At 39.0% G+C, this 21,713-nt stretch overlaps 1 protein-coding gene across 1 annotated transcript; it reads right to left on the minus strand.

The window, feature by feature from the left end:
* Positions 1–599: 599 nt before the first annotated feature.
* On the minus strand, positions 600–20,960 carry LOC137946936 (probable protein phosphatase 2C 57). The gene is made up of 4 exons (XM_068793222.1): positions 20,487–20,960; positions 5,537–5,743; positions 2,671–2,882; positions 600–1,508 (listed from the first exon to the last, which is right to left on the minus strand). The coding sequence occupies exons 1-4, from the start codon at positions 20,649–20,651 to the stop codon at positions 938–940; spliced, it is 1,155 nt and encodes a 384-aa protein (XP_068649323.1). The 5' UTR covers positions 20,652–20,960; the 3' UTR covers positions 600–937.
* Positions 20,961–21,713: the final 753 nt, after the last annotated feature.

Genomic DNA, 21,713 nt, shown 5'->3' on the forward strand with positions numbered 1-21,713 from the left:
ATGGTAAAATAAGTAAAAGCTTCAATTCTGTTTCATAGATATGAGCCGGAGAGGAGGGAAGACCGCCAACCTGCCTCCCACCCACCTTTGATTTTTTATTTTTTTTTATTTTATTGTCGCTAACAAGAGAGGAGAAAGGCAGGAGTGGGTGGCCCCTTGATGTTCTCCTCAGTCCCTTTCTGTCAACGGAGAAGGGAGACGAGCCTCCCCACCTACCATTGGATTTTTCCTTCATTTATCATTGTCAAACTAGAAATGAGGAAGGCGGGAGAAGGGTGGCTCCACCGGCAGGCACAGATGTCTGGAACTACAGGTGTCTCCCTCTACTGTGTACTGCAGCTCTTCCCAGTCACCTCTCATCATCCATGCCGTGCTGTGCGGGGAAAGGCATGCTCCAAGCGGATCCTTCTCCATTTTTGCTGTATCACCGCTTTCACGATTTGGAGCTCGTGTAATCACAGGTGGTTCAGGTTCTAAATAAAAAGTGGATAGATCAAATAGCATCTTCCATTATCATTTAAAGGGATGAGCCAATCTATGCGACTAATTAGCGAAGAAGGATCTTTGCACAAATCCATAGATTTGGAGACATTATTTTGTGTTCCTCAGTTTCTCTCTAAAAATGGGCACCAAGATTTGGCGGTCACCTCGAAAATAAGAGCTTCAAGGACATGGATGTTCATGCATGAAGAACTTTATGAGCGGAGCCTTCTGCTTGTCTTTCCAGTCATCATACACCATGAAAAGATGAAATTAAGGTGAAACAGAGAAGCCGCATATGTTACAGTTCAAAGAAATGACCTCGGTAATGCTGAAGCGCCTAAACCTAAATGCCAAAATGGGCGGACAAACAAGATGACACAAATTCTGTAATGCTACATCCGAAGGAAAAGAGAAAACAAAGACTACAGAAACACTGGAAACTGCCTACATCGCCTCATTCTCTGCTCTCCAAGCTATCCAGGAAGCTCTGCAGCTCTTTAAGACCTTCGGCCGATATGCTACGCTGAACACGTGCTCTTGGTACAACCAGATTTGGAGGCGGCTTGGATTGGAAGCAAACTACCACAACAGATAAATTGTCACCACTCTTGCGCTTCAGAGCTTCGTCAACAAGATCTTTACAACACATGACAGGATCATTGTGCTCCTGAAGCCTCCTACGTGCAAAATCAACAGCATTTTGGCTTCTGAAGACATCCCAGATCCCATCACAGCCCATTACTAAGAATTCATCCTCCTCGGTCAATCTCATAGTCATCAGCTCAGGCTCTGCACTAAGAGGCCCACCATCTTCACACTTCATTCCTTCCATGTGCCAGTCACCAAGGGCACGAGCCACATTGAGCTGCCCATTAAGATATCCATCATACACGAATCCACCTAACGCTTCAATTCTCTTTCTCTCTTTCATGCAGACAGGCTTATGATCCCTAGACATCTCTACAGCCTTTCCACGCCTACAAAGCACAGCTCGACAATCACCAGCATTGGCGACCACCAGCGACCTGCCATGAATACAAATTATACTCAGATTCAATCCTGAGAAATTCCATAGGCATGCTCCATCATTCCTAACTGGACAAGCAAACATGAATTGCTAACTATCAACGCCACAATGTCACTGGTAACATAAGTTTCAAGTTATACCATGCTCATCAAAACTAGGTGTTATTGTCTAAGTTTAAAAAACAGAAGCTATATATCAACCAGCAAAATGACAATTAGTTCCACTCACACGTAGACTATGGCAAATAGTGTATGTCAAACTACTAACAGTAAGTGTTGCACACTTTCACTCAATTAACTAAACACCAAGTTTTTTAGTGACAATTGACCTAACTGGATAGAGAAATATCCACAGGTATAATGACAAATCTGTATTCTAAGACATCCATAGGAACATATCTGGCCAAATGAAAATCGTATTAAGGGATCAGATAAAGACCAGGTATAAAAAGTGCTTGATTGAATTGCAACCAGTCAACTCCCTTAAACTCGAGTAACACTAACAAACTAAATAAGAGTTGCCAGCTCAATTATTGGACAACACCTGTACTAGAGATTACAAGATCCATGCAGGGATAAAACAATCGTCATTGCTTACCTATTGTCTTTCTTCTCTTTTGTGGAACCTAGCAGTTCACCAAAACTACACAAACTGAGTTGATGATGCTGGTTCCACACTTCTATCATGACTCGCAACCTTTTTTTTTCTAGAATGGCTCACAACCTATTTCTTGTCAGTCTCGTAAACCTTGTAAACCTTATCATTTTTCTTGTATCTTATGGATGTCTATAATAAATTTTTCCAAGTCCAAAAATAATTTTTTTGAGAGACTAAGTCCAAAAATCTTAACAACAGCATTTACTAATCCCTGCCATTCAAAACCAAACAAAATCTTTGTTCCATGCTTTAATTGGCCAGCCTGAGGTAGCCAACTATAGCACAAGAATCTGTACCAGTAGTTTTTGCACATCAAAGTACGTCAATATTTTTAAGTAAACAATATTTAACTAACAATAATATGAGTTCACCAATTGATTGTAAAAAAGATTGAATTGGCTAAAAACCACTGTTTACATCTCATCAATTCACCACTATATATAAAAAATTTCTAGCCATACAGAAAATAAAGCCAGTGTCTAAAAACATAACAGAACACAAACCTTCCAACAATAACAGCAGCAAGAGCAGTGGTACCAGAAGCAAGATCTGCATCCATGGAACACGCTTTTGCAAATGCAGTGTCTGTTTGCACAAAAGCAGATGCAACCACCCTGTCAACCTCCCTCGGAAAATCTCCGCCTTCTACAATGAATCGTGGCAGATTTGTGCAAACAAAGTCCGCTGCATGCTTTCCTCCATGCCCATCAAATATCTAAATACAAATAATTAGGTATAAATTAACATAGCACCACTAGTTATACAGAACGGAAAAAATTTCTAGACTATTTTTCTAAGAAAAAACTACAAATGGACAGAAAAATTCCCTCCGGTGATATATAAACACTAAATAATCTTCTCAGCACGAGAAATATAGAAGAATAAACCAAATCTTCTCAACACGAGAAATATGCAAGAATAAATCAAATATACACGAGACACTCTCAAACACAAAAGTATATAGAGACATAGAACATGCTCCTTTATATAACAATGAGAAGATATTTCTCATTCAAAACAAAAAAGCCCTAAGAGAATGACTACACTGAGAAGGAAAACAAACACAACAGAACTACACAACCAAAAAAAAAAAAAACAGAGGTTCATTCACCAGTCAGAAACAAGCAGAATGGAGTCCTCAAGAACAAAACTTCGTAAACGAACCCCTCACAAGGGGATCACCAACCGAATTGCCTCCTAGCACCACAAAAGCTAATGAAATATAGCTGATGGACGAGGCTGGAATATGGTAACCCAACCTCTATTTTCTCAACTGTAAGAAATTAAGAACATGAATTTTCAGGCATTATATTGTAAGTAGCAATGGCTAGCACTAGATAAAAATCCACTATAAACGATTATCAACAAAAAGAAAAGAAAAGAAACAATGGAGCTCCAGCCACCAAATAGAAAATTTGTATTAATCTTTCAAACTTGGTTGAAGTTACAGTAGATTCACCTATTTATAGACTCTAAAACATCCAAAGACTTGAAAAAAAAAGTAACATCAACACAATAGAAATTTCCAAATGCTAAACATTGTAATTCCTAATTAGAATTGAATAGTGATTTTCTATTTTGAAATCAGTTGCTGGGAAGAATTCCAGTAGCTAATTGAGATGGAAACCACTAATAGTGGACTTACTAGCTTGGGAGCTCCTAAATTGACAACTAATAAAAAAGATTTGCCAATCAGATTCTTTCCTTGTATAGAAAGTACCAAAATAAAGTATTTTCCTAAAACAGTAACTTTCCATAAATAGGAAATGGCAGTAGTTCAGTCCTCTTCTTTCCTTTTTTTATTCCTTTAATATATCTTCAAATGTTTTGGATGACTTTCTTCTTCCAAAATTGAGCCATTTTATTACACCTCCCTAGGAATATGATCCCACAAAATCCAAAGTTAAGATGCCATATCATTAAATCTCATCAAAGACATAAAGGAGCCACCATGGTAGTTATGAGCATCCTAACACCAAACTAATCAATAACGCTTAGTCCCCCTTAATCCAGAAAAGCACTGAAAAAGAATCAGGACATAACAACAAATATAACCCCACAAATGTTCATAATTTAGAAACAAAGTATTTGCATTTAAAGGAAAACGTCACTTATTTCCACGATAGTAAAAAATATAAGTCATCTTAAGAAAGATACAAATAAAAAAATAGTATCTTTAAAAACCACAACATAATTATAACATTACTTGCAAAAATTAGCCTTTTTAAATTAACAAGGGATTTTTTAATAATTTAACCTATGCGAGCAAGCCTTGAATTGGGTCAAATCTGGGTCAGACCCCCCATGTCTATGTCCTACCCAATAAATTTCCAATTGGTCAGATTGGACAAATTTCGAACAAGTTGACGCATATCCAAGCCCACCACAAACGGGTCTTGGTCAGTTCGAATCAGATTTGGGTTTTATAGCCTTTTTTTTAGACAATGCTTTTAAAACATAACATTTCTTTGCGAAGGGTAAACCATTGAAGTTATACTAACAGAGTAGCAAGAGGAAATAAAGTAATAATAAAGATAAAGTAATTGTATTCTTGTAGTTAATACAAGTATGGCAAGTCATTAAAATTTCCATATAACATAAAATGAGAAAAGTTTACAAGTTTGAAAAAAGGGATAAAAACTAAATGCAAGTGATGAAATCACCATATCCAGTCTACCACCAAAGATTTGAAATTTACATTAGCCCTAAATCAGGCTGAACCCCCCTAACGTCTAGATCCAATCCAGATAAATTTCCAACAGGTCAGATTGCGATTTGGACCCCTTTTGGACAAGGTGGAGCACGTTCAAACCTCCAAGAAATCAGGGCCGGATCTGGGCTTGCTCTCATGCTTGTTTGTGTGATTAATGCCACTAACATCATACCATATTTAACCTCAAAGGACCCCAAACTTAATGATTTCAAAAAGAAATTGTTACACTTTCCTACACAACACATGAAGAGAACCCTATTGGTAGAGCAGAGTATTAAGTAGGAAGCTAGGCTTCGGCTCAATAAATGCAAATTCTTTAATTTTATTCAAAGAAGAAAAGACAAAACTAGGAAAGAAATAATATATATTTGGGACTTCTCACTCTAAAAGCAAAGAAAAAGAGCAATAACACCCTTCCACTTAAGGTAAACCGCATCCTTTTCCCTGATTTAGTACTAAACACCAGAAGTCAATAAGTACCAAAATTAAAGATCCAGCATACTATTTAGTACTTTCGCAGCTACAACCTCAATAGCCTTTCCCCAGATATAGTTAGTTCATTACTGGAAAAGAAGTTAACCATTATGTTAGGCATATACATAGGATAATAATTTAAAAAATCTAGCTAGAAGTTAAGAGTGAGAAATAAACAATACCCCATAGAAGGCATTAGGCTCCCCGTTCGAATTTGTAATCCCATAATTGTGCATGAAGTTGTCAAAACAAACATATCTGTCCTCCATGCTCGGCCGAAACCCAATATCAGCCCAACCTCCAGATCTCAAAACTGGAATAAAATCAGTCTCAAACCTTTCTCTCTCTGTCTCAATCTCTGTGGAAGCATCTGGTGTGTTCATCTTCATCTGAAAAATGTATGCTTAGTAAACTATATCCATATGAGCCTAACAAGTCCAGTGCAGTGCTCATTCTAAGTTTTTCATGTGTTACATTCTAAAATAATTTTTTTTTTTTCAAGTAGTATACAAAAACAAAACATTAGGCAGGTAGCAACACTGGGTTGCAAGATGAGCTTGCTTGTATAACAGTAAAAGGAACTCTCATAGTAACTTGTCATGATATTAGTTGCTTGTCCAAGAAACAATGAAAGCTATAATTCTACAGATCATAATTGAATCAGCTGAGTGATAATGCTAAGAACAACAGTCTTAGGAACTCTGATTGCAGAACAAAAGATTATCTGATTGGCTCTGAAAAGAAGCTCCAGATACAGATTGACATTATTATTTGTAAGAAGTGTATTTAAAAACTCCAGGGCTTGTCTAGGTAAATAAAGAATAGATAATAAAACTGAGAAGCTTAAGATATTTATATCATAAGTAGGGCAATGATGGACAAAATCAGATACCTCTATAGCTTAATTAGTTCCCTTTCAAAGCATAACGGAAAGCCAGGATAGTTAAATAAACATCCCATGAAAAGCTACATCCTTCACCAAGAACATCACTTAACCAAAAAAAGCATAGTGCATTATTATTTGTAAGAAACTGCTTTATAAAACAGCAGGGCTTGTCTACATAAAAGATAAAAAGAAATAAATAATAAATAATCATAAAACTGAGAAGGATATTTACATATTAAGTAGTGATAAATGGCAATAATGCATCATAACAGTATTCCATTCTGATGAAATGTGATTCATTCCAGTATTTTTTACTAGGAGACTAATTTTGCAATCCTCAAACTCAGCTAGCTTGAGCAGAGGTACCAGACATACAGCATCGTTTGACACAACGATCAACACCTGAAGGCAGTCTTGGACCACTTGCTATGATACAGAAGTCGCAAAATTGAAAACTAACCCCTGGCTACATCCCCAGTTGAAGACCAAATTTTCATGCTAAACCACATAAATACCTGTCCAAGGTTGTTATTTACAAGCTTGAAATAGAATGGCATCAGGCCAATTCAAACAAGGAAGGAAATCAGTTTTAAGACCATGAGACAAAACAGGCACTATTTAGAAAGAAAAAAATGCGAGACCTAGGAAAACAGAAAAATTATTTTGGTAAACCATTCAACAAAAATTGCACAAGAAACATACTATTATATATATTGGAACCACAAAAATTCAATTTTTTTTTTTTTTGAGAGAGAGAAATATAGAAGAGAAGAAAGCTAAGGTGAAGATCAGAGTAGGAGGAAAAAGAGGCACACACCACTTATAAGTGAAAAGACATAAGATAAAAAGGATGCAGCCTGCCACGATAACATAATGCCCAGAACACAGTATGATGAAGAACCTGCTGAATCGCACTCTTAATTATCAAATTCTCTTAGCTAAGGCTATCTCTTTCTAGACAAACTCACAACTGCCAACAAAAAGTATTAGGATACACTCCAAAATTTTCTTATAGCAACGAAGGCAAAATCCTACAATAAGCCACCAAAGAAGATCACGAAGCAACAAAGTAACACATAGTTGAGAAGCAAGTCACCCCACATTTGACGGTGTAAAGGGGAGTGGAGAAAAATGTAATTTCTACCAATAAACTCATTTACGTCACCACATAGCTCACAACTCCAATTTTCAGTACAGCCTCCGTGACTGCTCTGAATCCCAATTAAAATTTTACTTTAGCAACCCACAAAAGAGTGATTACATTTTGGAAGAGCAGGAATGCTCCACACGATTGCCCCATTCTAAAGAACAAATAAAACACCCAAGTGGAGATCATTATGGGAGGCAGTTGACAGCATATGGAGGCAATCATATGGTTATCAGAGGTAACTCTCTGTAGGCACAGAGGTCAACCAGCAGGCAAAAAGACATGACACAAATACAAACACAATATGTTTTGCGAAAAATCACAAAGGTAGGGTCGAATCTCCAGAGTTTAAAAAATCAGCCCCCTAGGTGCATCATGAGGTCTTCCCATCTAGGCAGTTTTTTACTCTATTTTTATGATACTAGGCTTACTATTTAATGACGATTATATCCCACTATAATGCCTATTCAACTTCATCTTCCTTTTATTGAAGTGAGTAGAAAAGAAGATCGAACTTGTATGCAACCTTACCAACTTGTTCCAATATGAGGTAGAGGACAAAGAAACAAAAGGCCAATTTCTGATTTGGCCACATGATCAGCAACTTGTTGATGAGGACGTAGCTTCAAGTACACCAAGTCACTAACCTGAAATTCGCAACCAATTTGATGTTTACAATACTGTAACCTCATTTCATTCTAAGCTGATATCTAGTGGTGTTTGAGGTAACAGAGCATTTTTTCCCTCATTAATAATTGCTACTCAAGGTCATCAACTCGTGTGATATCCAGCACATATGACAGAAGAATCAAGGGATTCCAGCCAAATACAATTTTAAAGGGGTAGCACTTTAGAGCTAAGTGATAGATTGTATTGGAAGCATATTCGTCGCATGGAAGAAATCAAAACCATTCCTTCAGTTTATTTCCTGCACAAGAAACGAAGGTAAGTTTCAAGACATCGATTTAACACTTCATTTTGGTCATCACCTTTGGGGATGATATGTGGGCCTCATGCTAAGCATTGTGCCTTGCAATGTAAAAACTCAGTTCCAAAGTTGATGAGAAAAATCAGATCAAGATCCAACATGATGCTCTTGGGCATGCCATGAAGTTTGGCCACGTTTACTAGGAAGTCTTCGGCTTATGTCTTGGTAGAGAATAGGTAGCACAAGACACCAAAATGTGTGTGCTTACTCAAGCAAGTTAAAACAACAAGCAGTACTAATCCTTTGAGCTTTGGAAATCCTTTGATAAAAGCCCATACTTCTTGGGAAACCGGAAGGGGCTGCAACAGTCCTCTAGATGAAATAGTCTCACACTTGCTGGGTTAACTTACATCACATTTGGCCACAAATTTTTTGACATCTGACTTCATAAGGCTTCAGTCTTGTACATGCAGAGGAAGTGCTAGTACTGCTGCCATGAGCTTTTCACCTCTTGGTGCCATCTCTCACTTATTATAAAGAAGATCCAACATGATGCTCTTGGGCATGCCATGAAGTTTGGCAACATTTACTAGGAAGTCTTCGGCTTATGTCTTGGTAGAGAATAGGTAGCACAAGACACCAAAATGTGTGTGCTTACTCAAGCAAGTTAAAACAACAAGCAGTACTTTGACTTGTCCTAATAAGTTTTTGCAAGTTGCCATCATGCTGATATGCCTCCTTAAGTCCTGAAAAGTAAGAGAGCCAAGTTGGGTAATACCTGCAGGGCAGTAAGTCGGCTGCTAAATTTTCAACACCCATCCTATACAGTATCTCATAGTCATAGCCCAATATTTTGCCAACCACAAATGCTGAGCTGAAATAAATGCAAGATGCTTGTGTTGCATTTGAACTGCTCCAATGCCAGTCTCTAAAGCATCACACTCTATGACAAAGGGTAGTGAGAAGTCCAATGGAGTGAGTATTGGTGTGGTATACATGTGGTGCTTTAATTCGTCAAAGACTTGGGAAGCTCCATCGAGTAGAAAGTCCAAAGTGACCAATGTTCTTGATGAAACACTGATAGTATCATGTGAGCTCGAGGAACCCTCGTAAGTGCTTGATAGTGGCTGATCTGGGTCATGTGACCATTGCTTGAAATATTTCATATCTGCAATAAGTCTTTCAGTTGAAATAGCATGGCTGAGACAATTGATTTTGGGTGGGCCAGCTTTGCACTTCAGAGGTTTGACACGGAGGTGAAGTTGTTGTAGTTATCAAAAAACAATAGTTGGATGTTCCTCATGCTACTGCAATCAATTGCTACAAATCAAGATGTCGTCAAAGAACAGCAATACAAATTTTCACAAATCCAAGAGATGGGCTTTCGCACATGGCCGATGCATTCATCAACTTGAAGTTCATAACAACATACTCATAAGGGCCATCATGAGTGTGAAAGCAATTTTCTGGAAGCTTCATAACCACATATTCATAAAGGCCATCATGAGTGTCAAAGCAATTTTCAGTGTCAACTTCCACCACCCGATTGTAAGTCTAATAACCATCATGTCAACTTCTGCCACCCGAGTTTGATGGTAACCACAATTTCATAGTGGCCATCATGAATTGGGGATAGAGAAAGGTAGACAGACACACACACACACACACAAGAGGACTGGTCACACGAACTGGTTTTCTTGATGAGAAGAGAAAAAGTGAATAAAGTTGTGAAAATTTACATATTTAGTTTACAACTCCTTGACCTTCATTGATTCATCTAGAATCCATCAAACCTTCATTGATTCATCTAGAATCCATCAAACAAACAAAGGAATAAAAAAGGAAAGAGACGTCACCAACAACAAAAGGAAGATGAACACGCATAATATCAAGGGTATAACAGTGATTCTAGTAACTTACAAAAGAAAAAAGCTAGAAAACGTTTGGGTAGGAAGATCATGTGAGGGCACCTAACCGGCTGATTTTCAAACCTCAATACCAAACCATCCCTACCCCCACCCCAGTGTGACCATTGAGCCAAAGGCCTAATCTACCACTTGTAGAGCCACTTGTTTTTATTTTGAGGAGATCCTCTCTCTTAGACCACTTACAAAGAAACATCAAAAGAAGAAGAAAGTACATATTGTTTAGATATAGAGAAATAACTTAATGAAGACTCAAGAGATACGATTTGGTGGGTATTGATAAGATATAACTTTGAGATAATATATTCACACAACTACGGACATAGTCTTATAACTTTGAGATAATATAACTAGCCAACTTAGGAAGCCTTTTTCCCAACTTTTAAACTCAAGATCTTTGTACTCACTAATCCATGTGGGATTATTCCTTAACACTCCCCCTTACATGTAGGCCCTCTTTTGTGGTTGCACATGTGGATAATTTGGGTGGAGGCCCACATATGAGTACCTGCTCTAATACCATGTGAAGTTGGGTCCAAGGCACATCCCAAAATGACTAGCCAACTTAGGAAGTTTTTTTCTCAACTAATAAACTCAAGATCTTTGTACTCACTAATCCATGTGGAATTATTCCTTAACAATACTTATAGAACTAAAGACACATCTTCTAATGTATAACTCAAGAGAACAATGTGTAAGGACTGAAATGCATTTCTTGTTAGTGATGAGCTTCCAACAGCTTTTTTGCTTCAGAAAGTGCACTTTATTAATCAAAAAGAAGCCTAGGATGAGGGGCCCCTTACAATGAGGGATTGGAGGGCAACCCCCTCTTTGGCTAAAGAATCGGCTAATGAGTTAGCTGAACAAGGAACAATAGACCAAGAACAAACAAGAGAACAAAAATCTTGAATATCAAAAAAAAAAATCCACAATTGCCAAGGAGGATCCTTCTGCCAGAGCGCACCAACAAATGACAAATGAAGACTCACCTTCCACAAATAGGGAACCCGTCCAAACCAATCTTTAAAAAAAAATTCAGCCCATAATTCACTGCTTGAAGTTCAGCAGTGGTTGAATTTGATATGCCTAGGGGTCCTGCAAAAGTGGCGAGAATAACACCCGTTGTGTCACAAAAAACACCTCAAAAACCAAAAGGCCTAGGATTACCAAAAGAGGAACCATCAAAATTTAGTTTGATAGTTCCCTCACAAGGTGGAGACCATTCAGCCATAATCTTCTATTAGGGTAAGGAAGATTAGCAAAGGAAGACCAACTAAATCATAAAGAACTGCCACTGATATCTTCAAATGCCTCAAGTGACAAAACCCAAGAGATGATATGTTTAAGAATATGACTGGCAGTATTTATCTAAGGAGTGGTCTTTCCCTCAAAAACTCATCGGTTCCTTGCAAACCAAATATATCCCGGAATATAAGCCAGACAAGCCTTCATCATATTAATGAGATGAGAATAAGATAGAGGCAAACAGATTGGCATCTCAAACATAGCAAAAAAATTAACACCATATTCTCCAAGAGTATGGACAATGCAGAAAAAGATGAGCAATATTCTGTTCAGCGAGTCCACAAAAACAAATATTAAGGTAGGCAAGGAGGAACTTATCCTAAAAAAGATAAGGTGTCTTTGGTGAAAATTTTCCCATGAAGCAAGCTCCAAACCAATAATTTAGCCTAATATATCCCCAATAGCTCCCATGCTTTTCTTGCTTAAATGCAGCCAGTGCTGGATGTTTCAGTTACAAGAATTTTAAGCATAAGGATACTGAGAATGTTCCATCCAATGCCGGACACTAGATTAGTTTATCTGGTTCTGAAGAGATACTTGATAAAATTCCAAAAGCATATTGCTAACTTCAACTGCTTCAACATCATTTAATGGCCTTCTGAAGATTGTTGTCCATCAATATTCTGAATATTGCCGTTGTTACTAATTTCAGTAAGAGAAGCTTGCTGGTGATTGACGGCAACGCAGAATAGGCATGGAAACTTATTTTGCAAAGAAGCATTGGATATCCATAGATAACTCCAAAATAAAACCTTTCAGCCATTACCCGCAGCAATGCGAGCATTGGACTTGAATATGTGAAAGGTATGGCATATATATCTCCAAATAGTGCATAGACATCTTGCATGGCCATTCTCCAAACACCATTGGCCTCGATTGTCCCCCTAACTTCTGAAAAACAAAATCACATCTTGGTAGAGAGGGAAATGTATTCAGTCGCCAACACCATTTCTAAGGACAGCAGTACGCGTCCACCTAACATGTCTGACGCCAAGCCCACCCAATGCTTTCAGTTTGCAAACACCTTTCCAATTAATAAGATGGTGCTTGAAACCCTCTGAAGTTACTTTCCATAACAGCCCTCATCAACTTTTCAATTCTGTTGACTATACTGATAGGGAAATGTAGGAAGGAGAGAAAACATGTTGGTATTCCCACAAGACATGACTGAATGAGAGTAAATCGTCCAGCTTTTGATAGATGACAACCCTCCCAAGTAGATAGTCTGGTATGAAGTCTTTCAATAACAGGATTCCACACTGAATTATCAGATCTGCCCATGAAAAGTGGAAGTTCAAGATTTATCAGAACAGCTTCATGCTCGTTTCTTTTAAGTTGCTATGGATAAACATGTCGCCCATATGCATGAGACAACCCCTTAGTGTATGTCACTTGACATGATATAATGTTTTTTCTATACTATACACATCATATTGTGCTAATGGACAAATAAAGATTTTGTACAAGGAAAAAGACGTCGAGACAAGCCTTTATGCAAGGGATTCAAAGTTACCTGAATTAAAAATTATCTAAGCCTACACAAATGACCTACAATTTGAAGGACAGTTCCATGAGTATTTGTCTCTAGTGCAAATTAAGAAGCAATATAGGCCAGACAGACTCTTAATAGTACCTATGCCCAAAGACCAAAAAGATGGGGAAACAGAGGACGATGCATCCATAAAGCAAATGTCAGAAAGCAGAATTGGACATTAGTGCATAGGGTACCAAGAACTGAGAGCAAGTTGAATATGGCAGTTAGACCAGTCATGCTTTATGAGATAAAGTAGGATGTAGAGAGAAAGCAGTATAAACAGAAAATGAATTGGAAGATGAAAATTTTAGTAAAAAGAAGAAATGGAGAGAAGACAAGCCACAAAATCAGAAATAACATTGATTGATGCGGCACAATGTGGATCCATCCTGGAGATCGAGAGGAAGAAGAAAGAAACAAAAGGGAGAGAAACAAAGAGAAGAGGAAGAGAAAGACTAAGGCGAAGGAAAAAATTTCTAAATCATCATTATCCCACCCCATCTTGTACAACCATTAAATAACAAATCGAAACCTAATTTCTTTTTTGAAATGAATCAAAATCTAATTTCATAATTCAAAAGATAATAAAATCTTTAACCAACTCCTAAAATCATGAAAAAATAAAATAAAAGAAAATTGCAAAATACCTCCTAAAACAAATAATCACCACCAAGCCACAATGTGGTGGGTACAACTGTGGTCTGATGCCTCTGAGAGTACACTAATGTAATTGGTGGCATACAATGGGTGTCCCAACCAACTTTGCCAAAGTGGCGAAACTCGACTCTGTCGAGTGTACCTCCTTGTGGCTTTGATAGTACTCCAACAAAACAAGGTCCAACTATTGCAATGGATCATGTGAAATCCAAGTGCAGTCTGAATCTGATCGCCCTGTTCAACGTACTAGGAAATGTTGAACCTCACCACTTCCGGTAAAAATAATTTGTTCATCTAAAATAACATTAATATGGTCTTTTTGTGCCGGTGCGATAGGCAAAGGAGAAGAATCCAAAGGAACATCAAAAGAGGAAATGGGTGTTGTGTATGTCGATGTAGTGGAGTCAACAGGTATAAACACAAAAAGGGTCATCAAGAATGGATGGGTGGGTGGCCCTTACATGCCTATAAATCTTCAATGTTAAAACTTGAGTTAATTCTTGAGTCAAGTGGAAAATCAACGTTATAAGCATTAGGACTTACCCTTTTCAGCACCTTAAAAGGTCCTACACTACGAGCTCGCAACTTTCAAGCAGGTCACAAAGGAAACCGCTCAGATTGAATTCTAACCATGATATAGCCACCCACATTACAATGTTTGTCACATTTACGCACATCAACCTTAAGTTTATACTAAGCATTACTAGCTTGAATGTGTTTAGTGACTTCAGCATGTAGTACCTAAACCCTGCATGCATATGAGGTGGCTGACTCAAAAACCCTAACATGGGGAGACTTGGGTATGAGATCTAAAGGTTTTCGAGGTTGGAAACCATAGACAACTTGAAATGCGCTCATGCCTATCAAGCTATTCATGGAATTATTATATGCAAATTGAGCAACCAAAAGATTAAATGCAAGGTGATCACCAACTCGAACTAGGTTTCTCAAGCTTGGTCATCAATTTGAGCAGTAGAGAACTTCAATCATGCACCCACCAAATGCCAAAGAGTTTTCCAAAACTCATAAAGCAAACATCCCTATCAGAAACTATGGTCTAAGGAAGACCTTATAGTTTAACACTCTCATCAAAGAACAATTGAGCAACTTTGAAAGTATCAAAAGTTTCGGTCCAAGGGATAAAATGAGTCATCTTAGAGAAACAATCCACAACAACGAAGAAGAAATTGTGTTGCCAAAAGGTATGGGAAAGGCCTCAAACGAAATCTATGCTAAGGTCTTACCATCGGCACGTAGGAACTGGTAGAGGGATATACAATCCTATGTCTTTTTGTTTCTTGTGTTTGGCCAATTGACACGTCCTACACTATCTCACCAATTTTGCGACAACTCTTTTCAACTAGGACAATAAAGGCGGCATCCTAACTCCTCAATGGTCTTGTTGCACCCAAATTGTCCCCCATAGCCATCCCACATGAATTTCTCAAATTAAGAAGTCTCTTATTGACATACGAGAAACGCATAGCTTGTTGGTCTAAAACAAGTAACCATATTGGATGTGGACGTCAATGAAGGTACTATGTTGTGCCTCTCACAATTCAATATAAACATAGCCAAAGTGGGGACATGAAGCGTAATCTTCTATGAGCTTCTCAAAACTAGTAACCTGAACACTCACAGTGAACAACAAGCTAAGTTTGCAACTGATGACATCTGCCACCTTATTTTCACTGTTTGACTTATGCTTCAAGATAAAAGAGTACTCTTGCAAGTACTCGACCCATCGACCATGAGTTTCTTCTGGGAGTTGAAATAGCGAAGGGTCTTGCAATCTAAGTACAAAACAAATTCTTGCACCAGTAGTTAATGACACCAATATCTCAAAGCTTATACTACTGCATAGAATTCTTTGTCATAGGTTATACTTTTGTTTGACATCATTAAGTTTTTTACTGAAATATGCCACTGGATGTCGCGCTTGACTAAGTACTCCACCTATACCTACACTTGACGCATCGTACTCCACTTTAAACACTTAAGAGAAGTTAGGTAACCTCATAATAGGTGTCGTTGTCATACAGTCTTCATGCAATCCGTGATAGGAGACATGATGGTGTTGAATCCTCTAATGGATCGTCAGTAGAAAGTAGCAAGACCATAAAAACTACAAACCTCATGGAGAGTAGAGGGTTTTGGCCACTCGACAAGTGCCTTAACTTTCTAAGTGTCGGCAACAATACCAACAGAAGTCACCATAAAACCTAAGAAGACCATGTTATCAGTCAATAAGGAACATCTTCCGAAGAATGGCATAAAGACTCACCCTCCTAAGTGTTTGACAAACTTGGGTGAGATGGTCAAGATGTTTGTCTTCGGTTTGGCTATATATGAGGATATCATCAAAATAGACCACCAAAAAGTTGTCAATGAATGGTCGAAGCACCCACATCATCATCCACATAAAAGTGTTGGGTTCATGCGATAGTTCGAATGGCATGACCATCCAAGCATAAGCCCCCTCCTTAGTCTTAAAAGCAGTTTTCTACTCATCTCCTGGGCAGATACGAATTTGATGGTACCCGCTTTTGGGATCTATCATCGAAAATATGGTAACACCCATCATCATATTTATTACATCATCTAGTCGTGGAATTGGGAAATGATATTTCACAGTGATCTTGTTGATGGCCCTACTATGGACACACATTTGCCAAGTACCATCCTTTTTCAGAGTGACAATCGGCACTACACAAGGACTTAAGCTCTCTTGGATGAACCATTTTTGCAAGAACTTGTTCAGTTGCCATTGTAATTCTTCGTGCTCAAAGGGCTTCATTCAGTAATGTGGAAGGTTTGGCAATGTAGCTTCGAGAACCAAGTCTATGGCATGCTCAATATCACTCATGGGTGGTAGTGCATCTGGAAAATCCTATGGAAAGACATCTCAAAGTACTTGTAATAAGGAGAACTCAAGGGTGCCTCAGGGGCTATCACAGCAAAGACAACGGACTCCTGCAGTATTTCACGCTCCAAGTCCTTGAGACTAATGAGTGCAAGTTTTTTCTTTGGGAGCTTCCTTGTCTCTTACCTTGTTCAACAGGCTTCGATGACAAGGGTTTGAGCTGGATAGTCTTCCCTTTGAACATGAAGGGGCACATGATAGAGCGTCCGTGAATGGTGACATCCAAATCATAGAGCCAAGGTCTGCCCAAAATAATGTGGCACACATCCATGGTGATCACATCACACTAGATGTCTTCTTCGTACTCTAGAAATTGAATGGGGACAAGACACCTTCCCTTGACTAAAATAGAAGTATCATCAACACATGAAACTTGATACGATTTGGGGTGTGGAACAACATTAAGGCCAAGGTAGGCAATAGTGGGGGACGAAACGACATTGATGCAACTGCTCATATCAATGATGATTTTGCAGTTGATGCACAAGTATGAAAGATAGTGGTCCTGTGCCAATCATCAAACTCCTTGGACTAAGTCAACGTGCACTGCACAACATTCAACCTTTGGATGGAGGTCAAGGTGGGCCAGTTGCAACTCAAAGTAGTCATGCTATTCTCACATGTTTTATCTAAGAGAGCAAAGTCGGCAAGGTCAAGTCCGTCCAAATTTTCCTGAGCCTCTTCTGAATACTCCCGATCCTCAATGGAAAGAGTTGTATTGCTACAGTTGGACGCAATGTACCAAAATTCTTGATACTTGTGACACTGAATCCTACAATTGAGCTTTGTCACTCCCACATTCCCGTGGTAGGGACTTCTAAATTGTGATTATCCCTTTGAAGGGGTGGACCTGGGATAGACTTACCTGAAACTTGAGAGTTGAGGTGGGGGACCTAAAGGGCATATTACGGGTGTCTGGCCCAACCTGAAACTTGAGAGTTGAGGTGGGGGACCTAAAGGGCATATTACGGGTGTCTGGCCCACGTGTTTGCTAAATTTTGGAAGCCAACTCGTAATTGTGGGCAAGTGCATAGGCATCTTTAATCGTTGTGACACCCCAAAGCATCAACTCACGCATAAGGTCGACATCAAGGCTCTTTTAAGCCTACTCAAAGTGATCACCTTGTCTTCTATAACAGAATAACTCATTTTGAACTCATCGAATTGGGCTATGTACTTGGTGATGAACTTACTCCCCAGCCTAAGATTGTGCCACTTGTCTAAAAGAGTGCTCCTGTAGAAGGAAGAGGTATTTTACTTGTAACTTAAGTTTCATTTCCTCCCAATGGGTAATAAGTAGGTCGCATCTCCTTGCAGTATCCTTCTCAACATTTTCCCAAAAAAATTGAGCAAAGTCTGTCACTTTCATTTTTGCAAATCGGACCTTCATATCCTCAAATAGATCATACCACTCAAAAACCTATCCATCTCACAAATCCACATGGAAAACAACCATGAATCCAAACAACCTCAAATGTGGGGACCTCGACCTTAATGTGTTTCAATACATTGTCATCATGCCCCTCACGACGTGGGATGTAAGAAGTATGGTTCTCAATAGGAGGCAACACTTGAGGGTGAGTGCGAGCAAACTCTTCGTCCTCCATAACATAACTTCTAAGAGATCTAGTTTCTAAAGGTTTTTCCCTTTTGAGGATCAGATTTCTAGAGCAATGAGTCTATCACTGATGGTACCTAGTTGTTTCAGAATTTGTGTGTCATCCTTGTTGTCTACAATGGAGGACAAAATGATGCCTATCATTATGCATCCACTATGCAATTGTGCGTACTTCTAAATTAGAGCAAGTAAGGCCCATAACAAACTCAATGCACTTTCGGAGTTGATTTTCTTATTTGTTTGTTTTATGTGGCTAGTCAAGGCTCAAATCATTAAAGCTGCAAAACAAAAGTACAAAACAACTAAGTAAAAGAAAGTGCTACCCTCTTGCAATGATGCGGATCGCACAGACTAGTTAAGCTCTAAAGTTAACACTGAAGAATGAGTACACAAATGTACCACAATCAAACAAATAAGGAATTTTTTTTTTGAAGATAAAGGGCCTCAAAGTCAAATAGGGCTTAACAAGAAAGGAAATTAACTACTAGGAAAACATTTGATACTATTTTAAGAAAACAATGATTTACCAAAAGAAAGAGATGGAATGACGTAACCTTGTACACCGGTTAGGGTTGACCGGTAGATGGCGAGAAAGTATTGACACATGCAAACAATTTTTTTTTCACATGTAGCTCACACACGTGCAAGTTGGCATGTGTGCAGGTCATTGTTCTCCTTTGTAAAGGAGGGTGCGCTTGTCTCTACTTTCAGATCAGTGCAACCGGTGCGTCTCCAACAGCAATACGACATGCAAAAGTTGTATGAGAGGAGATAGGTGGTTGGTTATGGCAGAATGGCAGCGATCGGCAACGGCAAGACGATGACTGTCAACATCCACTTGTTGTAGTTTCTTGTAGGAAATGACTAAGGAATGCTCGGAACCATGGATGGATGGTTGACAAAGACGGTAAGCGACAAGCAAAAAGAAAGAAGGGACGGAAAATGAAAAATTGAGACGAGAGAATAGGAAAGGCAGCTCTGTTGTTCCTTCTTATCTCGAAAGAGGAAGAAAAAAAAAAATCAGGACTCTCTGCAGTTTTTTCCTTGAACTCTTTGCGGTGGCGGCCTGGAAGCAAAATGGGGTTTGTCTTTGGTATTTCTTACCAAATGGACGAAAGAAAAGAGAGACAAAACTATGGGCTTCGGTGGTTGATGGGGATTGTTCAGAGGTGTGAGAAGGTGATCATTCGACTCTAAAAACCAAACTGATGTGGCACAGTGTGGATCCATCCTGGAGAACGAGATGAAGAAGAAAGAAACAGAGGGAGAGAAACAGAGAGAAGAGGAAAGAGGAAGAGAAAGAATAAGGAGATAATTCAAAAGATGATAAAATTTGTAACCAACTCCTAAAATCATGAAAAAATAAAATAAAGAGAAATTACAGAATCATCTCCTAAAACAAATAATACTGCCCAGCCACAATGTGGTGGGTCCAGCCAGGGCCCAATACCTTCGAGTGTCGACTTGTGCAATTGGAGGCATACTATGGGTGTCCCCACCAACCATAGGATCAAATTCAAAAGAAAAACAAAAGTACCGTAGAAAGACTACCAAGAGATGACAAGATAGGCGACAATTGCACATATACTTGCAGTATGTTCATCAAAGACCTTGCAGTGAACCCCTTGGAAGGATTTTATAGATATTGAATTGCGAAACAAATGGAAAAAGTGGCAACTTAAAGCGTCGCAGCAAATCCCAGCAACAAAACTCATGTGGCGCTCAGCTCGGCTAAAAGTACCACTTCCTGGCAGAAAGCGGCTCTTTCCAGCTGAAGAGCCACTTCATCAGCACAAATCAGCGCTTCAGGCAGAGCTGAGCACTATGTCGTTGGGATTTGCTGCAACAAGAAGCCCTTCGAACGTCAAAAGGGCCAACTCTGGTAGCAGAACACGATTGAATGCATGAGACAAGGGCCTGGTTGCTACTCTCGTTTATTACATGCTTTTGGTATAACAGCCATTCAACCTCTCGTAGTTCAAACACTCTAATTAAAATTATGGCACAACCAGAGAATCATACAAATAAAATTATTCCTTAAACCACGAAACTGAACAGAATATGAAATAATCTGGAACAACAAAATTTCTTATATCCCCTTTACTAGTTATCATTGGACCTAAAAATAAAACAGGGGAATAAAAAATCTGGAGGCCTACAAAGTATTGTAGCGGTTAGGAAATATTAAGGAAAAGAGAGAATATCTTACAAGAGAAGGATGGCGAACAAGGGATTTCTTGCCAGAAGTGGCGATCCGAGCATTGCTGCTAAAACAATTTCTGTGAGCTCCAGCGAGAGGAATCGGCGGCCGACTCTCGCTGGAACTCCCATTTTGTCCACCTACTTTACTCCCCTCCATTTCCGAGCATCGCATCCTCTCTTCTTCAGACCTTAACCCGTAAACGCACTGGAGTGAACAATACCCCGATTTCAGGAACCTGGAGAAGCGGAGATGTCCGGAGTTACTGCACCAGGGTTCAAGAAAAAGGGCAGTAAGTTTTTTAGCTCTTTGGATCCCTTCACAAACACGCCAGCTTTCGCGTGTACGCCATGAGATATAAGAAATTACTGCGTTTTCTCTGTTTTTTAGATTTGGTAGGGAGAATCAAGGGAGAGCCTTCAATCCACGTGTGCAGGCGGCTGCAACTCGCGAGCTTTTTAATGCTTCCGACTGCTAGCTGCGACCTTTGGCCGTCCGGTTCTCGGTCTGATTTCCGGGTTCGCTTCGAGCGTAAAAAATTTGTACCTGGAGGTGCCCTTCCGTATTTTCTTTAAAGACGAGCAGGTCCGTTGAGTTAGAAACCCTAGCAGGGGGGGTAAGGAAGTTCCCATTTTGCCAGTCTTCAATCTTCCATTTTGGGGCACGTGATATATTTAAACAAAAGACATCGCTCTAATGGACCAGATAGTATTTTCTAATATCCATGTTGAGGCTTGGGCTGGACCGAGTCTTCTCACTCACGGCCCACGGAAGCTTCTACGAAGGAAGAGTATTATCATAAGCGTAGTATATTTATTGTTGAGTTATAATACGGATGAGTAACTTTTCATTCTTGTAAAAGACCTCTAAACCTTGCAAAGTACTCTTAAAAATTATCGCCTTACTTTAATAGATTCGGGAATGATTAATTAAAAAAACAAAGGTAAAAATAAGAATTATTATTATATTATTAAATATAAAAATAATAAATAATATTATCGTAATTATTATTGATCAAGTATAAATTATTTATAAAAATTATCGCTTTAATAGAGATCGCTCGTTTTTAGTCGTGGGATTCCACGCGTCCGAGCTTAGTCGCGTTAGACGGCAAGCAATCGTACGCAAAGTTTGCTAGGCCCGGAAAATGAATTACGTCTCCGCAACCAAACAGCGCAAGCTCCCGTCTTTTGTCCAATAACGTATTACGACCAACGATCTCTCTTTGCACTCCTT

This window comes from Aristolochia californica, unplaced genomic scaffold (assembly GCF_029961685.1).
Source record: "Aristolochia californica isolate CCGP_79_NKW_82.1479 unplaced genomic scaffold, dmAriCali1.0.hap1 SCAF_12, whole genome shotgun sequence".
Taxonomy (NCBI): domain Eukaryota; kingdom Viridiplantae; phylum Streptophyta; class Magnoliopsida; order Piperales; family Aristolochiaceae; genus Aristolochia; species Aristolochia californica.

Coding starts and splice junctions, on each gene's coding strand:
- LOC137946936 (XM_068793222.1), bottom strand. CDS start 20,651: ATGCGATGCTCGGAAATGGAGGGGAGTAAAGTAGGTGGACAAAATGGG. Junction 2,883..5,536: donor AGCCTAATGCCTTCTATGGG/GTATTGTTTATT, acceptor ATTTGTATTTAG/ATATTTGATGGGCATGGAGG. Junction 1,509..2,670: donor GCTGCTGTTATTGTTGGAAG/GTTTGTGTTCTG, acceptor TATTCATGGCAG/GTCGCTGGTGGTCGCCAATG.